Source organism: Hyperolius riggenbachi, chromosome 6, assembly GCF_040937935.1.
Source record: "Hyperolius riggenbachi isolate aHypRig1 chromosome 6, aHypRig1.pri, whole genome shotgun sequence".
Classification (NCBI taxonomy): Eukaryota; Metazoa; Chordata; class Amphibia; order Anura; family Hyperoliidae; genus Hyperolius; species Hyperolius riggenbachi.
Genome location: NC_090651.1, coordinates 26,792,103 through 26,815,678, shown reverse-complemented (window position 1 = coordinate 26,815,678; position 23,576 = coordinate 26,792,103). Strand labels below are relative to the sequence as shown.

At 46.3% G+C, this 23,576-nt stretch overlaps 1 protein-coding gene across 1 annotated transcript in view; it reads right to left on the bottom strand.

Moving 5' to 3' along the window:
- LOC137522387 (sodium/glucose cotransporter 4-like) overlaps nucleotides 1-23,576 on the bottom strand; it is a 101,287-nt gene that overhangs the window by 65,553 nt on the left and 12,158 nt on the right. The window contains exons 2-4 of the mRNA XM_068242432.1: nucleotides 9,699-9,803; nucleotides 4,577-4,741; nucleotides 4,176-4,281 (exon numbers count right to left, since the gene is read on the bottom strand). Coding sequence (XP_068098533.1) covers nucleotides 4,176-4,281; nucleotides 4,577-4,741; nucleotides 9,699-9,803 — 376 coding nt within the window. The remainder of the gene's footprint in view (nucleotides 1-4,175; nucleotides 4,282-4,576; nucleotides 4,742-9,698; nucleotides 9,804-23,576) is intronic.

Below are 23,576 nucleotides of genomic sequence, written 5' to 3'. Positions count from 1 at the left end.
GTTTTTGTTTTTTATGTGTTCTTCAATTTTATGTTTATATCTTCATGTCATATTCACATTATTTTTTATTATACATTTTTATTATTTTTTTATAATCTTTATTATATTTTTTATATATATATTATTATTATTATTTTATTAATTTTTTATTAATTCCAGAAGTATACACTATTTTATTTACCACTTGTAAAAAGTCGGGCATTGTTCATGCTTTTATCTTCATTATCTTTCAGCATGTATAATGACATTTGAAGTCTTTTCACTGTACTTGTTCTTTTGAACCACTAGATGGCAGCAAACACACCACTGTGCTCCGTGTTCCCTTTCTAAACACCGCCCTGTGCATGCAGAGAAAGCATGCATGTTATGCAAGACCACATGCACACCAATCTACTCCTTAAAGCTGGCAGCAGCTGATTGGAGGATTCTCTGTCACCATGGCCACTGACTCCACCCACCCACACTGGAGCAGCTTCTGGATAGGCCAAAGCTGCCAGCATTAACACATTTAAAGCAGCAAGCGACCTCACAACAGTACAGAGGTGCTCTGCTTGCTATAACTGAATTGCTGGTAAGTCTTTATCTTTATTTTAACCACTACACATGCCTTTTTTTTCTCTTTTGCCAGCTACAACTTATTCCATTCCCTACCTGCTACTGAAATATAACTAAAGCGGTCAATTTGATACCAACTTAATCTGATTTACTAACTACCTTTTACCACTGTTATCTAGTCCATTCCCCTATACACATTATGTAGTTTACAACGACCCATTCCTTGCAATCACCCCCCTACTATAACATATCACTAAACACTATGTTTGAAATACTATTCTTATTACACTAAATAATAATCCATTTGTATCTTTTTATGGCAACATTTATAGCTATGCCTCTGTCTTTTGTTTACAGTTGTTTATCCCCTGCTTATTGCCTGAAGAAGTGGGCTGTGCCCGCGAAACGCGTTGCATCTTTGGGGTATTTTCAATAAATGTGTATATCTATATATTTACAGTCCTTGGTGTCTGCTTTAACGGAGGCGAGTCCACCACTTCCTCCCAGCAATTTTTTAAAAATTTTATGTACTTTTATCCTTCTGGCGCCTCTGTTCACCTACCAATATATTTGAGTCCACCCCAGGTGGAGGGGTGATCTACCCCCTTTCTTCCTATCTACAGAGAGCGACTTCTTAATCCTGAGTGAGGACAGGTCTAATCTCCTCACCTGCCTAATGAGTGGTTACCTAGGTGGTAACCCGTGTTTGTGAGTATTACCATCTCACTGTTTCATTTATCCAATCAATTTTGACATACTACACCATATTGGGCTCTCGATTTCTCTTTAACTTTAGGCATCGGTAGAGGGAGGTCTTAGGGTTAGGCATCGGTAGAGGGAGGTCTTAGGGTTAGGCATCGGTAGAGGGAGGTCTTAGGGTTAGGCATCGGTAGAGGGAGGTCTTAGGGTTAGGCATCGGTAGAGGGAGGTCTTAGGGTTAGGCATCGGTAGAGGGAGGTCTTAGGGTTAGGCATCGGTAGAGGGAGGTCTTAGGGTTAGGCATCGGTAGAGGGAGGTCTTAGGGTTAGGCATCGGTAGAGGTAGGTCTTAGGGTTAGGCAGCGGTAGCGGGAGGTCTTAGGGTTAGGCAGCGGTAGCGGGAGGTCTTAGGGTTAGGCAGCGGTAGCGGGAGGTCTTAGGGTTAGGCAGCGGTAGCGGGAGGTCTTAGGGTTAGGCAGCGGTAGCGGGAGGTCTTAGGGTTAGGCAGCGGTAGCGGGAGGTCTTAGGGTTAGGCAGCGGTAGCGGGAGGTCTTAGGGTTAGGCATCGGTAGAGGGAGGTCTTAGGGTTAGGCATCGGTAGAGGGAGGTCTTAGGGTTAGGCAGCGGTAGCAGGAGGTCTTAGGGTTAGGCAGCAGTAGCAGAAGGTCTTAGGGTTAGGCAGCAGTAGCAGGAGGTTCTTAGGGTTAGGCAGCAGTAGCAGGTGGTCTTAGGGTGAGGCAGCAGTAGCAGAAGGTCTTAGGGTTAGGCAGCAGTAGCAGAAGGTCTTAGGGTTAGGCAGCAGTAGCAGGAGGTTCTTAGGGTTAGGCAGCAGTAGCAGGTGGTCTTAGGGTTAGGCAGCAGTAGCAGGGGGTCTTAGGGTTAGGCATCGGTAGAGGGAGGTCTTAGGGTTAGGCATCGGTAGAGGGAGGTCTTAGGGTTAGGCATCGGTAGAGGGAGGTCTTAGGGTTAGGCAGCAGTAGCAGGAGGTCTTAGGGTTAGGCAGCAGTAGCAGAAGGTCTTAGGGTTAGGCAGCAGTAGCAGGAGGTTCTTAGGGTTAGGCAGCGGTAGCAGGAGGTTCTTAGGGTTAGGCAGCGGTAGCAGGAGGTCTTAGGGTTAGGCATCGGTAGAGGGAGGTCGTAGGGTTAGGCATCGGAAGAGGGAGGTCTTAGGGTCAGGCAGCAGTAGCAGGATGTCTTAGGGTTAGGCATCGGTAGAGGGAGGTCTTAGGGTTAGGCATCGATAGAGGGAGGTCTTAGGGTTAGGCATCGATAGAGGGAGGTCTTAGGGTTAGGCATCGATAGAGGAAGGTCTTAGGGTTAGGCAGCAGTAGCAGGAGGTCTTAGGGTTAGGCAGCAGTTGCAGGAGGTCTTAGGGTTAGGCATCGGTAGAGGGAGGTCTTAGGGTTAGGCATCGGTAGAGGGAGTTCTTAGGGTTAGGCATCGGTAGAGGGAGGTCTTAGGGTTAGGCAGCAGTAGCAGGAGGTCTTAGGGTTAGGCAGCAGTAGCAGAAGGTCTTAGGGTTAGGCAGCAGTAGCAGAAGGTCTTAGGGTTAGGCAGCAGTAGCAGGAGGTTCTTAGGGTTAGGCAGCAGTAGCAGGAGGTTCTTAGGGTTAGGCAGCAGTAGCAGGAGGTCTTAGGGTTAGGCATCGGTAGAGGGAGGTCGTAGGGTTAGGCATCGGAAGAGGGAGGTCTTAGGATCAGGCAGCAGTAGCAGGAGGTCTTAGGGTTGGGCAGCAGTAGCGGGAGGTCTTAGGGTTGGGCAGCAGTAGCGGGAGGTCTTAGGGTTAGGCAGCAGTAGCGGGAGGTCTTAGGGTTAGGCAGCGATAGAGCAGGCATGGTCGGAATAGCCGATTTCCGTTTCCGGCACAATTCCGCATTCCGACATATACAAATTCCGTTACCGTTCCATTCCGACAGTATACCGGGGCAGTTCCGCGGAATTCCGATTTATACGGAATTCCGTCGGAAAAATTTTAAAACTCCTCCTCCTCCTCCTCCTCCTCCTCCTCCTCCATCCATCTCATGCAGTAGGGAATTGCAGATTTTCAAAACAGCTTATATACCATAGCTGGGATTTGAACCCAGAACCTAGTGTGTAGTAGGTATCTGTCTTACCCTCTAGACCATGACCCACACTACATGCTAAAGCTGGCGGTAGCATAAACCATACTTCCATTATGATCAATTCGATAGAAAAAGTAGCATGATTAAGGATTTGTACTTTTTGAAAAGTATGCTTATATACCATAGCTGGGATTTGAACCCAGAACCTAGTGTGTAGGTTCCCTACGGTAGAGGGAGATCTTAGGGTTAGGCATCGGTAGAGGGAGGTCTTAGGGTTAGGCAGTAGTAGCAGGAGGTCTTAGGGTTAGGCAGCAGTAGCAGGAGGTCTTAGGGTTAGGCAGCAGTAGCAGAAGAAGGTCTTAAGGTTAGGCAGCAGTAGCAGGAGGTTCTTAGGGTTAGGCAGCAGTAGCTGGTGGTCTTAGGGTTAGGCAGCAGTAGCAGGAAGTCTTAGGGTTAGGCATCGGTAGAGGGAGGTCTTAGGGTTAGGCATCGGAAGAGGGAGGTCTTAGGGTCAGGCAGCAGTAGCAGGATGTCTTAGGGTTAGGCATCGGTAGAGGGAGGTCTTAGGATCAGGCAGCAGTAGCAGGAGGTCTTAGGGATAGGCATCGGTAGAGGGAAGGGTTCGGTGTGAGAGTAGTGGTAGATTAAGACATAGTAAATTATCAGTAAAGATTACCGATATTTTACTATTGGAATTAAGTAGTTGAATATCAATAAATTTACTGATATTCTACTAGCACCAATTCCCCGCTCCCCTTTTTCCAGGCACTTTTTTTTTTATACATACTGTATATGCCTCTTTTTTCCCAAATCGTGTTTGTGCTGCTGATATTTAGAAGATCTGGAGATTTGATAGTTACCAGCAACAGTGTAGATCGCTGTCACAATCAGCAGTATGACGGTAGACAGGTAAATGTTCCACCCCAGAGACACCTGGATAAAGAGGGCTCCCGAATAAATGTCTGTCTGAAACAGAAAAGAAAATCAAATAAACACAAAGTAAAGAGGAAACTAAGCGCACAACCTAACATCTTTGGAAATTGTTAATTATAATGAATTATAATAAAACAACTGAGTCATTATTTTACACATTATATTATTGTACACTAATAATATATATCCCCAAATTATAATGCAATTATACTACATTACCAGTTGCTCTAACGCTTCTGTTAACCTAAACAGATTGTTGAGACATTTTGCAGCCTCCTTTAAAAATAATCGATGTCCGGCACTTTTCCTGCATTCAGAAGGTACAAACCGATATTTTGGTGAAGATGTAGAGGATGAGGGACAGCACAGACATATAAATACGAATCCGTTGGCCGCCGAAACGTTTTTTCAAGTATTCCGGCATGGTGACCACTCCAGAAGCGATGTAAACTGGAACGAAGATCCACCCAAGAGCAACCAGCACCCATGAGGCCTGAAATGGTGAAGAGGTTCAGAAAAAGTCAAGTTCATCTTTGTGGCACGAGATCTGCTACAAAAGGATGGTCCACAGACCTAAACATGGACAGTAATATCTTAATACTTAAAGCCCTAATGGTTTTTCATTGTAAATAGGCGATTGTCATTACTCATAATTTTCATAATGTGGCCATTTCACGTAAATTCAATTAGGAAAAGTCATGTGACCCGGGAGCCATTCACAAAAACTTACAGTGGATGTTCCCCAGCTAAAGAGGAGCTCCCATTACTGATCACACCCACCTCTTACCTTTACTGCTTACTAACACTCTGTGGCCAGCACTGCAGCTACAGAAGATTCTCATTACAAGACACCCATACAGCTAGTGATTTTGGTGGCTGATCGACCAATAGATTTCTCTCTGATCGGAAAGAGATCTGTAGGTCATAAACCACAGCCGAGTCCTGATCAATTTCACCATGAAATAATTCGGCAATCGTCCTTGTGACACCATCTTGTCACACCCAGCCAATGCCACCACAATGTACATGTAGTCCCCCCTCCTCCCCCATGTCCCTGTATTAATTACTAGCCTGGTGTCCACTGCTGTTTCCGGACTCCTCTTCCGAGTTTGTACCCGACGTGGGTGCCAGTGTAATAGTGTTCTACAAGTGGGGCACGTGTGTGAGGTTTGTTACTGAAACTTTTCTACCACCAAGCAAAATGCTATGTTTGGCAAAAACACAGCACATCACCCCAGTGAAACATGGTGGTGGCTGCATCATGCTGTGAGGATGTTTTTCAGCAGCAGGGACTGAGGAACTGGGAAAGATGGATGGTGCTAATACAGTGTTATTCGTGATAAAAACCTGTCCAGTCGGCTAGTGATTTGAGACTGGGACGAAGGTTTCCCTCGCAGCAGGTCAGCCCAAAGCATACTACTAAATGAACACTTGAGTGTTTTAAGAGCAAATTTTTAAATGTTCAGACCTCAATCCATTCGAGAATCTGTGGTCAGACTTAAAGATACCTGTACACAATCGAAGACCATCCAGCATGAAGGAGCTCGAGTAGTTTTGCATAGAGGAATGGGCAAAAATTCCAGTGGCAAGCTCATAGGGATTTATCTAAAGCAGCTTGCAGCTGTAATTGGCATAAAAGGTGGCTCCAGGAGGTAGTGAGCTTGGGGAAGGGGGTGTTTGAATAAATATGCACGCTGAAGTTTTCAGTTAATATTTTGTCCTACTTGTTTGCTTCACAATAAACTAGATAATACATCTTCAAAGTTGTAGGCATGTTCTGGCAATAAAATAATGCAAACTCTCAAACACTCCATTTTAATTCCAGGTTGTGAGGTAATGAATCATGAAAGATTGCAAGAGTAATTGAATGTTTTTGAAAGGCGATGCATATGATTCAATGAACTTTTCTCCTGAGTTCTCACAGAAAGTATTATCACACCTTATCAATCCAATACCTTCTAAAGTACAATGTGGGTGTTCTTTAGGGATGGGACGACGAATCCGGCGAATCCACGAATCCCTCGAATATTGGGAAATATTCGAGATTCGTGGATTCGAATCCCGACGCCATTTTCCACTTTGCGAATCCGCCGAATCCCGACGCTGCATCGCCGCGCATCCACCGCTCGCACTCGTTCTCCTCCGACCCCCCCCCCCCCCCGCGTCTCCTCCGCCCGCCCCGCGCCTCCTCCGCCCGCCCGCATACATTGTATCAACTCACCTGTCCAGTGGGGCGCAGAGCGGCAGACCTCTCGCTCACTTCCTGGTTCCCTCTAGTGACGGCTTTTACAATGACGTCATCAGTAAAAGTCCGGCCACTAGAGGGAACCGAGAAGTAACGACGAGGTCTGCCGCTCTGCGCTCCACTGGACAGGTGAGTTGATAGTTATGCAGGGGTGAGCGAGGAGGCACGGGGGACGGAGGAGGCCATGGGGGTGAGCGGAGGAGGCACAGGGGGGGGGGGAGGGGGAGCGACACCTACCTACCTACCTACCTCTATACCTACCTAAAGGCCCCCTATACGTACCTACCTACCTACCCGCCACTATACCTACCTACAGGCTCCTATACCTACCTAAAGGATACGTACCTACCTACCACTATACCTACCTACCTACAGGCCCCTATACCTACCTAAAGGCCCCCTATATGTACCTACCTACCTAAAGGCCCCTATACCTACCTAAAGGCCCCCTATACGTGCCTACCTACCTAAAGGCCCCTATACCTACCTACCTACCTAAAGGCCCTTATACCTACCTAAAGGCCCCCTATACGTGCCTACCTACCTAAAGGCCCCTATACCTACCTACCTAAAGGCCCCTATACCTACCTACCTACCTAAAGGCCCCTATACCTACCTACCTACATACCTACCTATACTTAAGGCCCTATACCCTGCTACCTATACTGAAGGTCCCTTTAACTACCTACCTACCTACAGGACACTATACCTACCTACCGGCCACTATACCTACCTACCTACCTAAAGGCCCCTATACCTACCTACCTACAGGCCCCTATACGTACCTACCTACCTACCTACCTAAAGGCCCCTATACCTACCTACAGGCCTCTATACCTACCTACCTACTTAAAGGCCCCCTATACGTGCCTACCTACCTAAAGGCCCCTATACCTACCTACCTACATACCTACCTATACTTAAGGCCCTATACCCTGCTACCTATACTGAAGGTCCCTTTAACTACCTACCTACCTACAGGACACTATACCTACCTACCTACTGGCCACTATACCTACCTACCTACCTAAAGGCCCCTATACCTACCTACCTACATATACTTAAGGCCCTATACCCTGCTACCTATACTGAAGGTCCCTTTAACTACCTACCTACCTACAGGACACTATACCTACCTACCTACTGGCCACTATACCTACCTACCTAAAGGCCCCTATACCTACCTACCTACATACCTACCTATACTTAAGGCCCTATACCCTGCTACCTATACTGAAGGTCCCTTTAACTACCTACCTACCTACAGGACACTATACCTACCTACCTACTGGCCACTATACCTACCTACCTACAGGCCACTATACCTACCTAAAGGCCCCCTATATGTACATACCTACCTACCTACCTAAAGGCCCCTATACCTACCTACCTAAAGGCCCCTATACCTACCTACATACCTACCTATACTTAAGGCCCTATACCCTGCTACCTATACTGAAGGTCCCTTTACCTACCTAAAGGCCCCTATACCTACCTACATACCTACCTATAATTAAGGCCTCTATATACCCTGTTACCTATACTGAAGGCCCATATACCCTGCTACCTATACTGAAGGCCCATATACCCTGCTACCTATACTGAAGGCCTATATACCCTGCTACCTATACTGAAGGCCTATATACCATGCTACCTATACTGAAGGCCCATATACCTTTCTACCTATACTGCAGGCCCCTATACCTTGCTACCTATACTGAAAGCTACCAATATTGAAGGCACCCATACCTAGCTAGCTATACTGAAGGCACCTTTACCTCGCTACCTATACTGCGGGCAACTATACCACGGATCGCACAATTCATATGTGCAGGATTCGTTAGATTCGGGATTCGAAAGGTTCGAGATATTCGAGAACCTTTTCAGATTCGGATTCGGATTCGAAAACATTGTGGATTCGTCCCATCCCTAGTGTTCTTTAAAAACAAATAAAAACAAAAGAAAGGGAGGCAGCTGACCTCAAATAAAATCTTTGTAACAACAAAAGATTTTTATTATTAAGCACAGGCAATGCGTTTCACAGGTCTAAGCCCGCTTCCTCTCTAGGCTCCCTATGCTAATGAGGTTTTTCCATTTGGCACTGTTATTGGCCCGAGGAAGCAGGCTTAGACCCGCTAGATTTTAGCTTAGCTTCCGCTAAATTTTATACACACCAGGGGGCCTCTTTCACCCATAATGTCCTTCTAAGCCCTCGACAGATCCTGTTGGAGGTGTTCAGACAGACTGCATGTGGTTCACACCACAGGGGACAACTGTCGATTTTCTTAAAGAGACTCTGTAACAACATTTTGAGCCTTATTACTTCTATCCTATGAGTTCCTATAGCTGTTCTAATGTGCTCTGTCTTACTGCAGCCTTTCCTAGTTGCACAGTGGCTGTGTTATCTCTGTTATATGATCTAATTTTCTCTCCTCTGTCGTCTGTCGGGCTCAGGCAGTCAGGCTGGAATGTGCTGTGCTGCTTGTGATTGGATAGAAGCTATACACACCCTCTCCAGGCCCCCTGCACACTCTGTAGGACTCACACTGAGCTACTCTCAGCCTATCACTTGCTATGTCTTTTGTTTGTAAACACTGCATAAAAATGGCAATTACAAGCCAGGATTGCAGCAGGGAGAGGCAGAAACAGCACAGAGGGGCCCAGGAGAACATAAGGAATAGAATGGTATGCTTTTTATTGTAAGCATTTTACAGTACAGATTCTCTTTAAGAGAGCGACCCCCACCAGGTCCTGCTTGACCACCCCGAGTGGAGACGGGTTTATGGTCACCTGCTTCTTGCGGTCGGTTGCCCCTCTGCATCCCGCCTTTGTGAGTAGTTTTCATTATACCACTTATAGACCTTATACTAAAACGTATCACGCTATTGGTCTCCCGTCCTTTTTTGTGTTTCCTGTGTCTTTTCTCCAGGGTGTCAAGACACCCCTACCATACTACCTTACAAAGTATTTCTTTACCCATTCTTTAGTACTTTTTAGTTATGTGCTGTAAAAATTATTTTGTAGATAAGATGAAAATCTTTCTTCGAAGATATAAAAACTTAGGAGAGAAGCTAATGGTTTATCCCATGAATCTTCTTACAGTACAGGGGGAAAATAAGGTGAGAATTAATGAGAAGTTTGTGAATTAACTTCCATGTTTCTTTGCAAAACCAACTGAAAACACCACTAGTGTCATGGGACTTACATTCCATTCAAAGCCACCGACTGCCAGCCCGCCAGCAGCCCCCGATCCGGCCATGCCAACAAAGAGACCACTGCCCACATTGCTGGACATCAGTGAGGCTCCGATCTGTAAGAAAGGAAAGAGTATTATAGGTAGATTAAGCAGGGGCGTAACAATAGACCCTGCAAAGGGATGCAGCTGCAAGGGGCCCAGAAGCCTCAGGGGGCCCCATGGGGGGAGAAGTTTATTTTCCCTGTCCTGAGAGAGACTGACAACTATGGGCACGGAGAGAGAGAGGGAAAAAAAAAAAACCTTTCTGCTCTCTGCAAAATTGTTGTAATGACTGTCTGCTCAGCCACTGAAAAGGAATCATACAACGTTTTGCAGACAAAGATTTGTAGACAGTCCCTATTCAGTTTTCTGGGCACCTTTTGTGTCTGTATATGTGAAAATGTGCACGTTTTATCACAGAAGCTAATGTAATTGATAGCTTCACTGCTGTGTTTTTATCTGCATGGGGGAAACACATACAAGCTAGCCAACTGAATAACATTGGCTCTCAGTTTACCTGTGCTGAAAGTGAGGGTGGGAGGGGGGTGTAAAGGGGCCCCATCCAAAGGGGGACCAGTGAATTCTAGTTACGCCCCTGAGTTTAAGACTAACTTGTGTTACTTCTGTGAATAGCCTATTACTTTTTTCTACTCTGAAAGCTTTTTAGTGCAGAGATGGATTATAATGTAATGGGGCCCTATGCAAGGTAGTATATTTGTGGTCCTTTTGCTAAGCTGAAGTGGAAAGAGGTCAAAGAAGGTGGCAGGTGGACCCCTTGACTACCAACTAGGCCCCAGGCATCTGCCTAGGTTGCCTGGTGGATGATCCTGCTCTTTACTAGTGTGATGGCAAATGGGCACCAAGGGCCCTGCAGCTACTGACACACTGTCAGGAATGATGTGAGTACACAGTTTCCTACCCTACCAGCCTTCCTGAAAGGCAGTGGCACTGCAATAGGGGATGCAGACATTGCAACCGCCATGGGTCCTCTAAACCTCAGGGCCCACCTAGGGCCCTCCTTCAGCTGCTGCCCCTCCCCCAAAAGGCAGTGGTGCTGTAACAGGGGATTCAGAGTTTGCAAACAGTGGACCTGCTGATCAGAAAGTCCACCTAAGGCCGTCTATCAGCTTCTGCATTTGTTCCTCATTGGTAGAGATATTCAATGAGAGGTTCAAAATTCTGGCTTGCATGCACATTATATGCAGCCTGGGACTTTCCCAATCAAATGGACTTGCTGCTTTTTTTCAATTGAGCACGGGGGGAGGGGTTCACCCCGCTCGCTATATATGCATATACAGTGGGTTGCAAAAGTATTCGGCCCCCTTGAAGTTTTCCATATTTTGTCACATTACTGCCACAAACGCATCAATTTTATTGGAATTCCACGTGAAAGACCAATACAAAGTGGTGTACACGTGAGAAGTGGATCGGAAATCATACATGATTCCAAACATTTTTTACAAATAAATAACTGCAAAGTGGGGTGTGCATAATTATTCGGCCCCCTGAGTCAATACTTTGTAGAACCACCTTTTGCTGCAATTACAGCTGCCAGTCTTTTAGGGTATGTCTCTACCAGCTTTGCACATCTAGAGACTGAAATCCTTGCCCATTCTTCTCGGCAAAACAGCTCCAGCTCAGTCAGATTAGATGGACAGCGTTTGTGAACAGCAGTTTTCAGATCTTGCCACAGATTCTCGATTGGATTTAGATCTGGACTTTGACTGGGCCATCCTAACACATGAGTATGTTTTGTTTTAAACCATTCCATTGTTGCCCTGGCTTTATGTTTAGGATCGTTGTCCTGCTGGAAGGTGAACCTCCGCCCTAGTCTCAAGTCTTTTGCAGTCTCCAAGAGGTTTTCTTCCAAGTTTGCCCTGTATTTGGCTCCATCCATCTTCCCATCAACTCTGACCAGCTTCCCTGTCCCTGCTGAAGAGATGCATCCCCCGAGCATGATGCTGCCACCACCATATTTGACAGTGGGGATGGTGTGTTCAGAGTGATGTGCAGTGTTCGTTTTCTGCCACACATAGCGTTTTGCATTTTGGCCAAAAAGTTCCATTTTGGTTTCATCTGCCTAGAGCACCTTCTTCCACATGGTTGCTGTGTCCCCCACATGGCTTGTGGCAAACTGCAAACGGGACTTCTTATGCTTTCTGTTAACAATGCCTTTCTTCTTGCCACTCTTCCATAAAGGCCAACTTTGTACAGCGCATGACTAACAGTTGTCCTATGGACAGATTCCCCCACCTAAGCTGTAGATCTCTGCAGCTCGTCCAGAGTCACCATGGGCCTCTTGACTGCATTTCTGATCAGTGCTCTCCTTGTTCGGCCTGTGAGCTTAGGTGGATGGCCTTGTCTTGGTAGGTTTACAGTTGTGCCATACTCCTTCCATTTCTGAATGATCGCTTGAACAGTGCTCCGTGGGATATTCAAGGCTTTGGAAATCTTTTTGTAGCCTAAGCCTGCTTTACATTTCTCAATAACTTGATCCCTGACCTGTCTTGTGTGTTCTTTGGACTTCATGGTGTTGTTGCTCCGAATATTCTCTTAGACAACCTCTGAGGCCCACACAGAGCAGCTCAGGGGCGTAGCAATAAGTATAGCAACCATAGCGGTTGCTATGGGGCCCTGCGGCAGCCCTACGCCACAGGGGCCCGTACATGAAGGGACTTTTTTTTTTTTAATTTTTATTTTTTTTACTTGGTGCCGTCCGCCCCCCCGCCCGCGATAGTCAGTGGGCCCCCCAGGCCCTCCTCCCGGCCCCCCTCCTCAGATAAGGTGGCTGGTGAGGAGGGGGACGGACTACGTGGCAGGCGGCGCATTGATACTCCCTGGCGGCCGGGACCCGATAGGTAATCTATAGTTCCGGCTTCCGGGCCCGGCCAGCCAGGGAGGAGCGACGAGGGAGCGACCGGCTGCAGACTCTTCCGCGACTGTCTGGACTGGAGCCTCGAAGGGAGCCAAGCGAGCCGGAGCGGTGAAGAGGAGCTGCCCTGGCTGGAGCTGCCCTCGAGTGGAGCGACCCGACCCGACCCCACTTGCTGGCTGCCGTGGACGGAGGTGGGTGGGTGGATGGAGGTGGGTGGGTGGATGGAGGTGGGTGGGGCCCCCCTTGGCTACATATACTGGGCATATATATACCTCTGGCTACATATACTGGGCATATATATACCTCTGGCTACATATACTGGGCATATATATACCTCTGGCTACATATACTGGGCATATATATACCTCTGGCTACATATACTGGGCATATATATACCTCTGGCTACATATACTGGGCATATATACCCCTGGCTACATATACTGGGCATGTATACCCCTGGCTACATATACTGGGCATGTATACCCGTGGCTACATATACTGGGCATGTATACCTCTGGATACATATACTGGGCATGTATACCTCTGGATACATATACTGGGCATAGCTACATATACTGGGCATATATACCCCTGGCTACATATACTGGGCATATATACCTCTGGCTACATATAATGAGCATGTATACCCCTGGCTACATATACTGGGCATGTATACCCCTGGCTACATATACTGGGCATGTATACCTCTGGCTACATATACTGGGCATGTATACCCCTGGCTACATATACTGGGCATGTATACCCCTGGCTACATATACTGGGCATGTATACCTCTGGCTACATATACTGGGCATGTATACCCCTGGCTACATATACTGGGCATGTATACCCCTGGCTACATATACTGGGCATGTATACCCCTGGCTACATATACTGGGTATGTATACCCCTGGCTACATATACTGGGCATGTATACCTCTGGCTACATATACTGGGCATGTATACCTCTGGCTACATATACTGGGCATGTATACCTCTGGCTACATATACTGGGCATGTATACCTCTGGCTACATGTACTGGGCACGTATACCTCTGGCTACATGTACTGGGCACGTATACCTCTGGCTACATGTACTGGGCACGTATACCTCTGGCTACATGTACTGGGCACGTATACCTCTGGCTACATGTACTGGGCACGTATACCTCTGGCTACATGTACTGGGCACGTATACCTCTGGCTACATGTACTGGGCACGTATACCTCTGGCTACATGTACTGGGCACGTATACCTCTGGCTACATGTACTGGGCACATATACCTCTGGCTACATGTACTGGGCACATATACCTCTGGCTACATGTACTGGGCACATGTACCTCTTGCTACATGTACTGGGCACATATACCTCTGGCTACATGTACTGGGCACATATACCCCTGACTACATATACTGGGGACACTGGCTGTTTGTCATTATGTGCATTTACTGGTGAAAAGCTGTCTCTAATTATGTGCATTTACTGGTGAAAAGCTGTCTCTAATTATGTGCATTTACTGGTGAAAAGCTGTCTCTTATTATGTGCATTTACTGGTGAAAAGCTGTCTCTTATTATGTGCATTTACTGGTGAAAAGCTGTCTCTAATTATGTGCATTTACTGGTGAAAAGCTGTCTTATGTGCATTTAGGGGGGAAACGCTGTCTCTCATTACATGCATTTACTGGGGAAATGCTGTTTGTCATTATGTGCATTTACTTCATTTTTTTTTTTTATGTAAGTACATTAGCTAGTATAACTTACATTAGTTAGCCCCACCCACATGACATCATGGCCATGCCCATTTTTAAAATTTCCTCGAACATGTTGCCCCCTACCCATTTTTGACTGCCCCCACATATACAACAACAACAAATAACATTTGTAAAGCGCTTTTCTCCTGTGGGACTCAAAGCGCATAAGCATGGCTCCGACCCTCGTGGTACAGGGGAAGAATTTTATAAATCTGGAAATGCCAGGCTAAACAGGTGGCTTTTCAGTCTGGATTTGAATAGCTCCAGGGATGGTGCTGTCTTTACTGGGTGTGGTAGGGAGTTCCAAAGAGTAGGGGCAGCATGACAGAAGGCTCTGTCTCCAGATTTTTTGAGGTGCACTCTGGGAGTGACCAAGTTTATAGAACTTGCTGATCTGAGGTTGTGAGAGGTGTGGTGCAGCTTCAGCAAGTCCTTCATGTATCCAGGGCCCAGATTGTGCAGGGATTTGAATGTCAGCAGTCCAATCTTGAAGAGTATTCTCCATTCTACTGGTAGCCAGTGCAGTGAGCGAAGGATCGGTGTAATGTGACAGTGGCGAGGCTGGTTTGTTAGCAATCTGGCAGCAGCGTTCTGCACTAATTGCAGGCGACGCAAGTCTTTTTTGGGGAGGCCAGCATAAAGGGCATTGCAGTAGTCCAGCCGTGATGTGATGAAGGCGTGGACTAGGGTTTGAAGATCCTCTGGGGGAATCAGATGTTTAATCTTTGCAATGTTCCTCAGATGAAAGAAGGAAGATTTAACTACAGATGAAATTTGGTTTCTGAAACTCAATTCCCCATCGATTAGTACGCCAAGGCTGCGCACAAGGTTGGAGCTGTTTATGTCTGAATTCCCAATCCTGATTGGTGTTGCTTTAGGATAGAGCTGTTTTGATGGCGAGCACTGGCTTTGGACAAACAGGACCTCAGTTTTGTCAGCATTCAGTTTCAACCAGTTATCATTCATCCATGCCTGAAGCTCAGCTATGCAAGAGTTTATTTTTGGGGTAGGGTCTGTTCCACCAGGTTTGAAGGACAGGTATAGCTGTGTGTCATCGGCGTAGCAGTGGTACGTCAGGCCATGTCGTTGGATAAGTGTACCGAGTGGCAACATGTAGATTGCAAACAGCAGAGGGGATAGGATTAATCCTTGTGGCACTCCGAATTGTAGAGGGGCAGGTTTGGACATTATAGGTCCTAGGGATACTCTCTGTGTTCTGTCAGTCAGGAATGATCTGAACCACTGGATGACTGATCCACTGATGCCACAGTACTCCTGCAGTCTGTTAAGCAGGATTTCATGGTCAACTGTATCAAAAGCAGCTGAGAGATCCAACAGGATTAGGATGGAGCATTCCCCTCTGTCCCTTGCCATGAGCAGATCGTTGCAGACTTGGATGAGGGCTGTTTCACAGCTGTGGTGTTTCTTAAAGCCAGATTGTAGAGGGTCCAGGATGTTGTTTACTGACAGCCTGGTTTCAAGTTGCAGATAGACAGCCTTTTCAATAACTTTACCTAAGAAGGGGAGGTTGGAGACAGGTCTGTAGCTGCTCATAGCATCTGGATCCATGGAAGGTTTTTTGAGAAGGGGCTTGATGATTCCTTCTTTTAGGGCTGGTGCACACCAAAACCCGCTAGCAGATCCGCAAAATGCTAGCAGATTTTTAAACGCTTTTTTTTATTTTTCTATGGCGTTTTGCTAGCGTTTTGCGGATTGCTGCTGCGGTTTTCAGTATAGTAGATTTCATATATTGTTACAGTAAAGCTGTTACTGAACAGCTTCTGTAACAAAAACGCCTGCAAAACCGCTCTGAAGTGCCGTTTTTCAGAGCGGTTTGCGTTTTTCCTATACTTAACATTGAGGCAGAAACGCACCCGCAATCCAAAAAATGCCTCACCCAGGCATTTTTCGTTTCTGCAAAACGCCCCCCCGCTCTGGTGTGCACCACCCCATTGAGATACATTGACCAAGCAGATCCGCAGCCGCAAGCGGATCTGAAAACGCCCAAAAAGCCGCTCGGTGTGCACCAGCCCTTAGAGAGGTAGGAAACCTCCCTGCTTGCAGAGAGCAATTTACTATTTTGTGAAATGCTGGACCAAGCAGGTCAGGGCATTTCAGCATATGTTTAGTTGGTCCAGGGTCCAGGTCGCAGGTTGTCTGGTGGAGACGACAGAGGGTGTCTGAGATCTCTTCCTCACTAATACTTTTGAAATCAGTCCAGGGTGTTAGGTTGTTTTTGCAGCTATTTCCATTAGTTGCATGAGTCTTGGGTGCTGTGGACTGAATGAGAGACCGAATAGAAGATACTTTGTCAGCAAAGTAGCAGGCAAATTTCTCACATAGCTCCTTTGAGGGAGTTATAGTGGGTTTTAGACAGGATGGATTGCATAGTCTATCAACTGTGCGGAATAGTTGGGCTGGTCTGTTGGCGGCCTTTGCGATCTCCTGTGATAGGTAGGAGGATTTTTTCTTGGTGATCGCATTTTGGTAGCTTTCCCGGTGAGAGACAAGGGTGTGTTTATCTTTTGAATTCTGAGATTTTCGCCACTTCCTTTCTAGTCTGCGCACTTCTTTCTTTAGGTCCTTTAGTGAGCTGTCAAACCACCGTGCATGGTGAAGTGGTGTAGATCGTTTGATGCGAACTGGAGCGAGGGCGTCATAGGCAGATGACACTGCATGGTTGTAAATCAGGACCATGGAGTCTGGGTCTGCGCAATGATTGGTTAATGCGTCGAAGTTGAGGATATTCTGAACGTGCTGGGGTGAGACATCTTTCAGTGAACGGTATTTTATGAGTTCTTTCCCTCTGTGTTTTATCGCTGGTGCTGTCAGAGAGAAGTGGATGGTGTGGTGGTCTGACCATACCACTGGGTTTATATCCATGTGTGATATTAAAAGTCCGGAATGAAATATAAGATCCAGGGTGTGCCCTTTCGTATGGGTGGGGAGGTTGATAGCCTGAGAGAAACCCAGTTCATTCATTATGAGAAGTAGTTCACTTCCTAGCTGGGAGTCGTGATCATCCACCCATGCATTGAAGTCTCCCAGGATGATCCATCTAGGGTGTTCCACTGTTACACAGGATAAGAGTTCAGATATTTCCTTAAGAAAGGCTGGACCATTTTTTGGGGGGCGGTATATGAGCAATATGTTGATGTTTACTTCTGCTGACAGTTGAGCTGCAATACATTCAAAGGTTTCAGTGGGGCCTATGGGCAGGGGCCTTATGTTCAAGGAGGATCTGAAGCATATGGCAACCCCCCCACCCTTGCCGACTTGTCTCTCACAGTGCAAGATTGAATAATTGGCCGGCACGGTTGCTTCAAGAGTTGGGCCTGCATGCTTCCCAAGCCAGGTCTCTGTCAAAAAGGTCAAATCAGAGAGCTCTATTAGGTCACATATGTGCCAGTCTAGAACCGGCCCTGTACCCCTTCCTACATATACTGGGCACATATGCCCCTGGCCACCTATTCTGAAGACACCTATAGACCTGGCTACTTATACTGGGTGTGGGAATGTTGGGCTGGAGGGTTGTGGAGGATTGTTTGGGTGGGAGGTCCGAGGTCCGTGGGGTTGGAAGGTCGTGGGGGGAGAGGGGGGCCCATAAAAATGTTTTGCTATGGGGCCCAGTCATTCCTAGCTACGCCCCTGGAGCAGCTGTATTTGTAATGACATTAGATTACACACAGGTGCACTCTATTTAGTCATTAGCACTCATCAGGTAATGTATATAGGCAACTGACTGCACTCAGACCAAAGGGGGCTGAATAATTATGCACACACCACTTTGCAGTTATTTGTAGGGATGGTTGGAATGCCAATTTCCGATTCCATGGTAAATCCGCATTCCGTCATGTACAGATTACCGATTCCGCCTTCCGCTACTAATTTCCGCATTCCAATGCGGAATTTGCGCTGGAAATCGCGGAAATTCCGCCCGACTTTAACATCGATTTTCTCAAAAACTATAAGGTCTTTTTGAAAACCTTTTTTGCATCTTGTTCAGAAGATTCTGTTTAATAAACCCTGAAAATTTGGTGTTTCTAGGACTTACGGTGGCTTTGCTATTAACTGCTAAAGTCGGCGGATTTTTACTGTAATGTAAAATGCAGAAAATAGGCAGATGCAGATTTTCTGCATTTTACATTACAGTAAAAATCCGCCGACTTTAGTGGTTAAAAGCAAAGCCCCCTTAAGTCCTAGAAACACCAAATTTTCAGGGTTTATTAAACCAAATCTTGTGAACAAGATGCAAAAAAGGTTTTCAAAAAGACCTTATAGTTTTTGAGAAAATCGATTTTAAAGTCGGGTGGAATTTCCGCGATTTCCGGCGGAAATCAGCCTACGGCACTTGCATTACCGATTTCCGATCGGAATTTCGGAAATTGCATTTCCGCGGAATCCGAATGAGCATCCCTATTTATTTGTAAAAAATGTTTGGAATCATGTATAATCTTCGTTCCACTTCTCACGTGTACACCACTTTGTATTGGTCTTTCACGTGGAATTCCAATAAAATTGATTCATGTTTGTAACAGTAATATGACAAAATGTGGAAAACTTCAAGGGGGCCGAATACTTTTGCAACCCACTGTATTGCTGTATATTTGGTGTGCCCTGCCCTCCCAGTGATGTCACAGCCTAGGCTGCTAGATATGCGGAATTCTCCTCCCAGCATTCTGCAAAGCCAGGTATTATTTTCACTGACTTCGGAACTCTCAGTAAAACATACCGCAAAGCTGCACATTACTAGAGATGTTGCCACCTGTGATACATTTTAGAATGTAAATCAGGGTGATGAAAGATTTTGCAATGGGCAAACCCTGTCAAAATGATTTATAAAGTAATATTGTGAAAAAAATAAGCAATTGCATTCATTATGTTATTTTCCATATGGTTGCTCTTTAAAAAGTGGTAGACAGGTCATGTGTATGCTAGGTGTGTATTTTATCCCACAAGTGGGGTCTGCACTCTTTGCAGGTAAGCACTCATCTGTTTTTAAGTAGCGCTGTTCATTTCTTTGCTATGTTTTAATTTATTTCTTGTCAGCTGCTCCCACTTAACAGTTTTGCCTTTGGTGTATATGCAGAGCCTCTGTTTGGGTTCAAGGTGCGTTTGTAGTTTCTGGGGGGGGCTCAGCGCATCTCTGAGCAGAGGCCATTCAGAGGCGGCCTGGTGATGCGCTGATCCCACTTTTTTGCGCAATTCTCAATTTTACTTGGTAGCGCGCCCAGGCTATCCATATGCATAGGTAGGATTTAGTTAGTGTTAGGTCCCCTCCCATGGAGGAAAGACTTCTTCGACAGTGGGAGGGACAAGTACTTAACAAGTTGCATGCAAGCTGTTATAGGAAACTAACATCCTCCAAGTGGTAGACAGGTCATGTGTATGCTCAGTGTGTATTTTATCCCATAAGTGGGGTTTGCACTCTTTTGCAGGTGAGCACTGTTTTTAAGTAGCGCTGTTCATTTCTTTGCTATATAAAAAAAAAACATATACCAGGATTGTCTGCATTGGATAATGGGTGGCCTGACACTTTCATCCAATAGAATCAAAGAAACATTCACAACACTAAAAGTGACAAAGTGGTCTGCTAAGCAGAGTTATTTGTACTGGCTGTAGTCAAATGATTAAAGAATAACTGTGCATTGATTAACCAAACAAGGCCGGTAGACCCATTTGAGCGCAATACTGTGACTGTGGAATTTAAATACGCTACATTTTGAACTAGATGGACTTTTTGAGAGGTGGGAAACTTGTGAATTAATTTTTCATGTCACAGCAAATTCCTGGATTACAGAACCCTGAAGGTGAAGTGTGGTGTGCTAACTTTTCCACGTGAAATATTTACCTCTAGATAATCAGGGATGTCTGTGTGGCTGTCTGGCAGATATTGAGGTAAAACCCCTCCCACAGTGTGATGTCAGGGCTATGGCCATGACAGTTTCATGTCCTGTCTACGAACCTCGTAGCATTGTGGGAGATAATGGCTGTTGCCAACTGCCAAGCAAGCACAATCTCCCTCTGTGCGTATATATACAGGGACGCTCATCCAGATTCCGAATATCCGGGTTACCCAGATATCCGACCATTTTTACGCTATCCAGAATCCGGATCAGATTCCGGATCCCGGATAGCTCTAGAAATCCGGATAGCTATCTGCGGATAGTTTGACGCATGACCAGGATATCCGCGGATATCCGGATCCAAAATACTGTAACTAAGGTGATGATGTCCTGGAGCCAATCAGAGGGCTCCCAGCAGAAGCCCTAGCAACCAATCACAGAGGGGAACCCTGGCCAGCCCCACCTGACCTCATTGAGCCAATCAGAGGCCTCCCACCCTAAGCCCAGGCACCCAATCACAGAAAGGAACACTGGCCAGCCCCCCTGTATAATAAGGAGGGCTGCCATGATGAGACAGATTGTTCTGGCTTGCTGAAGGCACACAGAGACATGCTCCAGTGCTGGTGGCCTAGCAAGGGGGCTGTACACAGTTATAAACCTAAAGCTGTTCATTGTTTAACCCCTTCACTACTCTATAGTAATCGTTCATTAGCTTGATTGCTGTCTCATAGTGTGACAGTTAGAGTGTGTGCTGCACAGCTGCAGTGCTCGTGCTGGGTCAAGGGCTGTACACAGTGATAAGCTCAGTGATTAAAGCCTTCACCATCACTACACTATTGTTACTTCATTAATGTGTAAGGCCCTGTTGAGACTGTCAGCGTTTGTAGAACGTGTATAAATTCAAAGAAACGCAAGTTGAAAAACGCATGCGTTTTTCTTGCGTTCAAATGCATTTTCTATTGCGTTTTGCATACACACGTGACCTGGGCGAAAAAATAAATTATGGGAACCGCAGAAAGAAACATACGCTAAAACGCAATAGTACGAGTTTTTGATACGCGTCCATAGACTTTTATTGCATCCGTTTCTGTGTATGACGCATAGAACTGCGTGCAGCAATGCGGATGAGAAACGTATGCGTCTCATACGCATACATGTGAACGAGGCCATTAGAAAACATTAGTAGCCGTTTCTATGCGTAAAATCTTTCGGTATGCGTTCTGTAAAAACGGCTAGGAACGCACATAGTCTTAACAGGGCCTTAGTGTGCACTAGTGCATGGGTCCCCAACCTGGGGGCCGTGGCCCCCTGGGGGTCCTTGGGCAGATTTCTGGGGGGCCGCGGCTTCTCCCTCTCCCCCCGCGGCCGCCGCTCCTGTTACCTTATGAGCGGGCGGCCGCTTCCTTCTATTCCTTCAGCCGCGGCTCTCCTCTTCGCTTCATGTCGTATTACAGCAGCGCTTCCTGCACGGCTGCTGTAAGGAGCCAAGGGAGCCGGGACAGCGGTTCCCATAGTAACGGTGATGCGTATCGCCGCTACAGGAAGCCGCTACCCCACCTCCTTCCCTCCTTACAGCACCCGCGCAGGAAGCGCTGCTGTAATATGACATGCTGCGAAGAGGAGAGCTGCGGCTGGAGGAATATAAGGAAGGAAGCGGACGCCCGCTCATAAGGTAACAGGAGCGGCAGCCGCAGGGGGAGAGGGCACCTCTGCTAGCTACACTGGGGCAGCTATACTGGGGTAACTACTGGGGTAACTGTACTTGCTATACTGGGCTAACTGTACTTGCTATACTAGGATAACTGTACTTGCTATACTGGGATAACTGTACTTGCTATACTGTGGCAACTGTACTTGCTATACTGTGGCAACTGTACTTGCTATACTGTGGCAACTGTACTTGCTATACTGTGGCAACTGTACTTGCTATACTGTGGCAACTGTACTTGCTATACTGTGGCAACTGTACTTGCTATACTGTGGCAACTGTACTTGCTATACTGTGGCAACTGTACTTGCTATACTGTGGCAACTGTACTTGCTATACTGTGGCAACTGTACTTGCTATACTGTGGCAACTGTACTTGCTATACTGTGGCAACTGTACTTGCTATACTGTGGCAACTGTACTTGCTATACTGTGGCAACTGTACTTGCTATACTGTGGCAACTGTACTTGCTATACTGTGGCAACTGTACTTGCTATACTGTGGCAACTGTACTTGCTATACTGTGGCAACTGTACTTGCTATACTGTGGCAACTGTACTTGCTATACTGTGGCAACTGTACTTGCTATACTGTGGCAACTGTACTTGCTATACTGTGGCAACTGTACTTGCTATACTGTGGCAACTGTACTTGCTATACTGTGGCAACTGTACTTGCTATACTGTGGCAACTGTACTTGCTATACTGTGGCAACTGTACTTGCTATACTGTGGCAACTGTACTTGCTATACTGTGGCAACTGTACTTGCTATACTGTGGCAACTGTACTTGCTATACTGTGGCAACTGTACTTGCTATACTGTGGCAACTGTACTTGCTATACTGTGGCAACTGTACTTGCTATACTGTGGCAACTGTACTTGCTATACTGTGGCAACTGTACTTGCTATACTGTGGCAACTGTACTTGCTATACTGTGGCAACTGTACTTGCTATACTGTGGCAACTGTACTTGCTATACTGTGGCAACTGTACTTGCTATACTGTGGCAACTGTACTTGCTATACTGTGGCAACTGTACTTGCTATACTGTGGCAACTGTACTTGCTATACTGTGGCAACTGTACTTGCTATACTGTGGCAACTGTACTTGCTATACTGTGGCAACTGTACTTGCTATACTGTGGCAACTGTACTTGCTATACTGTGGCAACTGTACTTGCTATACTGTGGCAACTGTACTTGCTATACTGTGGCAACTGTACTTGCTATACTGTGGCAACTGTACTTGCTATACTGTGGCAACTGTACTTGCTATACTGTGGCAACTGTACTTGCTATACTGTGGCAACTGTACTTGCTATACTGTGGCAACTGTACTTGCTATACTGTGGCAACTGTACTTGCTATACTGTGGCAACTGTACTTGCTATACTGTGGCAACTGTACTTGCTATACTGTGGCAACTGTACTTGCTATACTGTGGCAACTGTACTTGCTATACTGTGGCAACTGTACTTGCTATACTGTGGCAACTGTACTTGCTATACTGTGGCAACTGTACTTGCTATACTGTGGCAACTGTACTTGCTATACTGTGGCAACTGTACTTGCTATACTGTGGCAACTGTACTTGCTATACTGTGGCAACTGTACTTGCTATACTGTGGCAACTGTACTTGCTATACTGTGGCAACTGTAC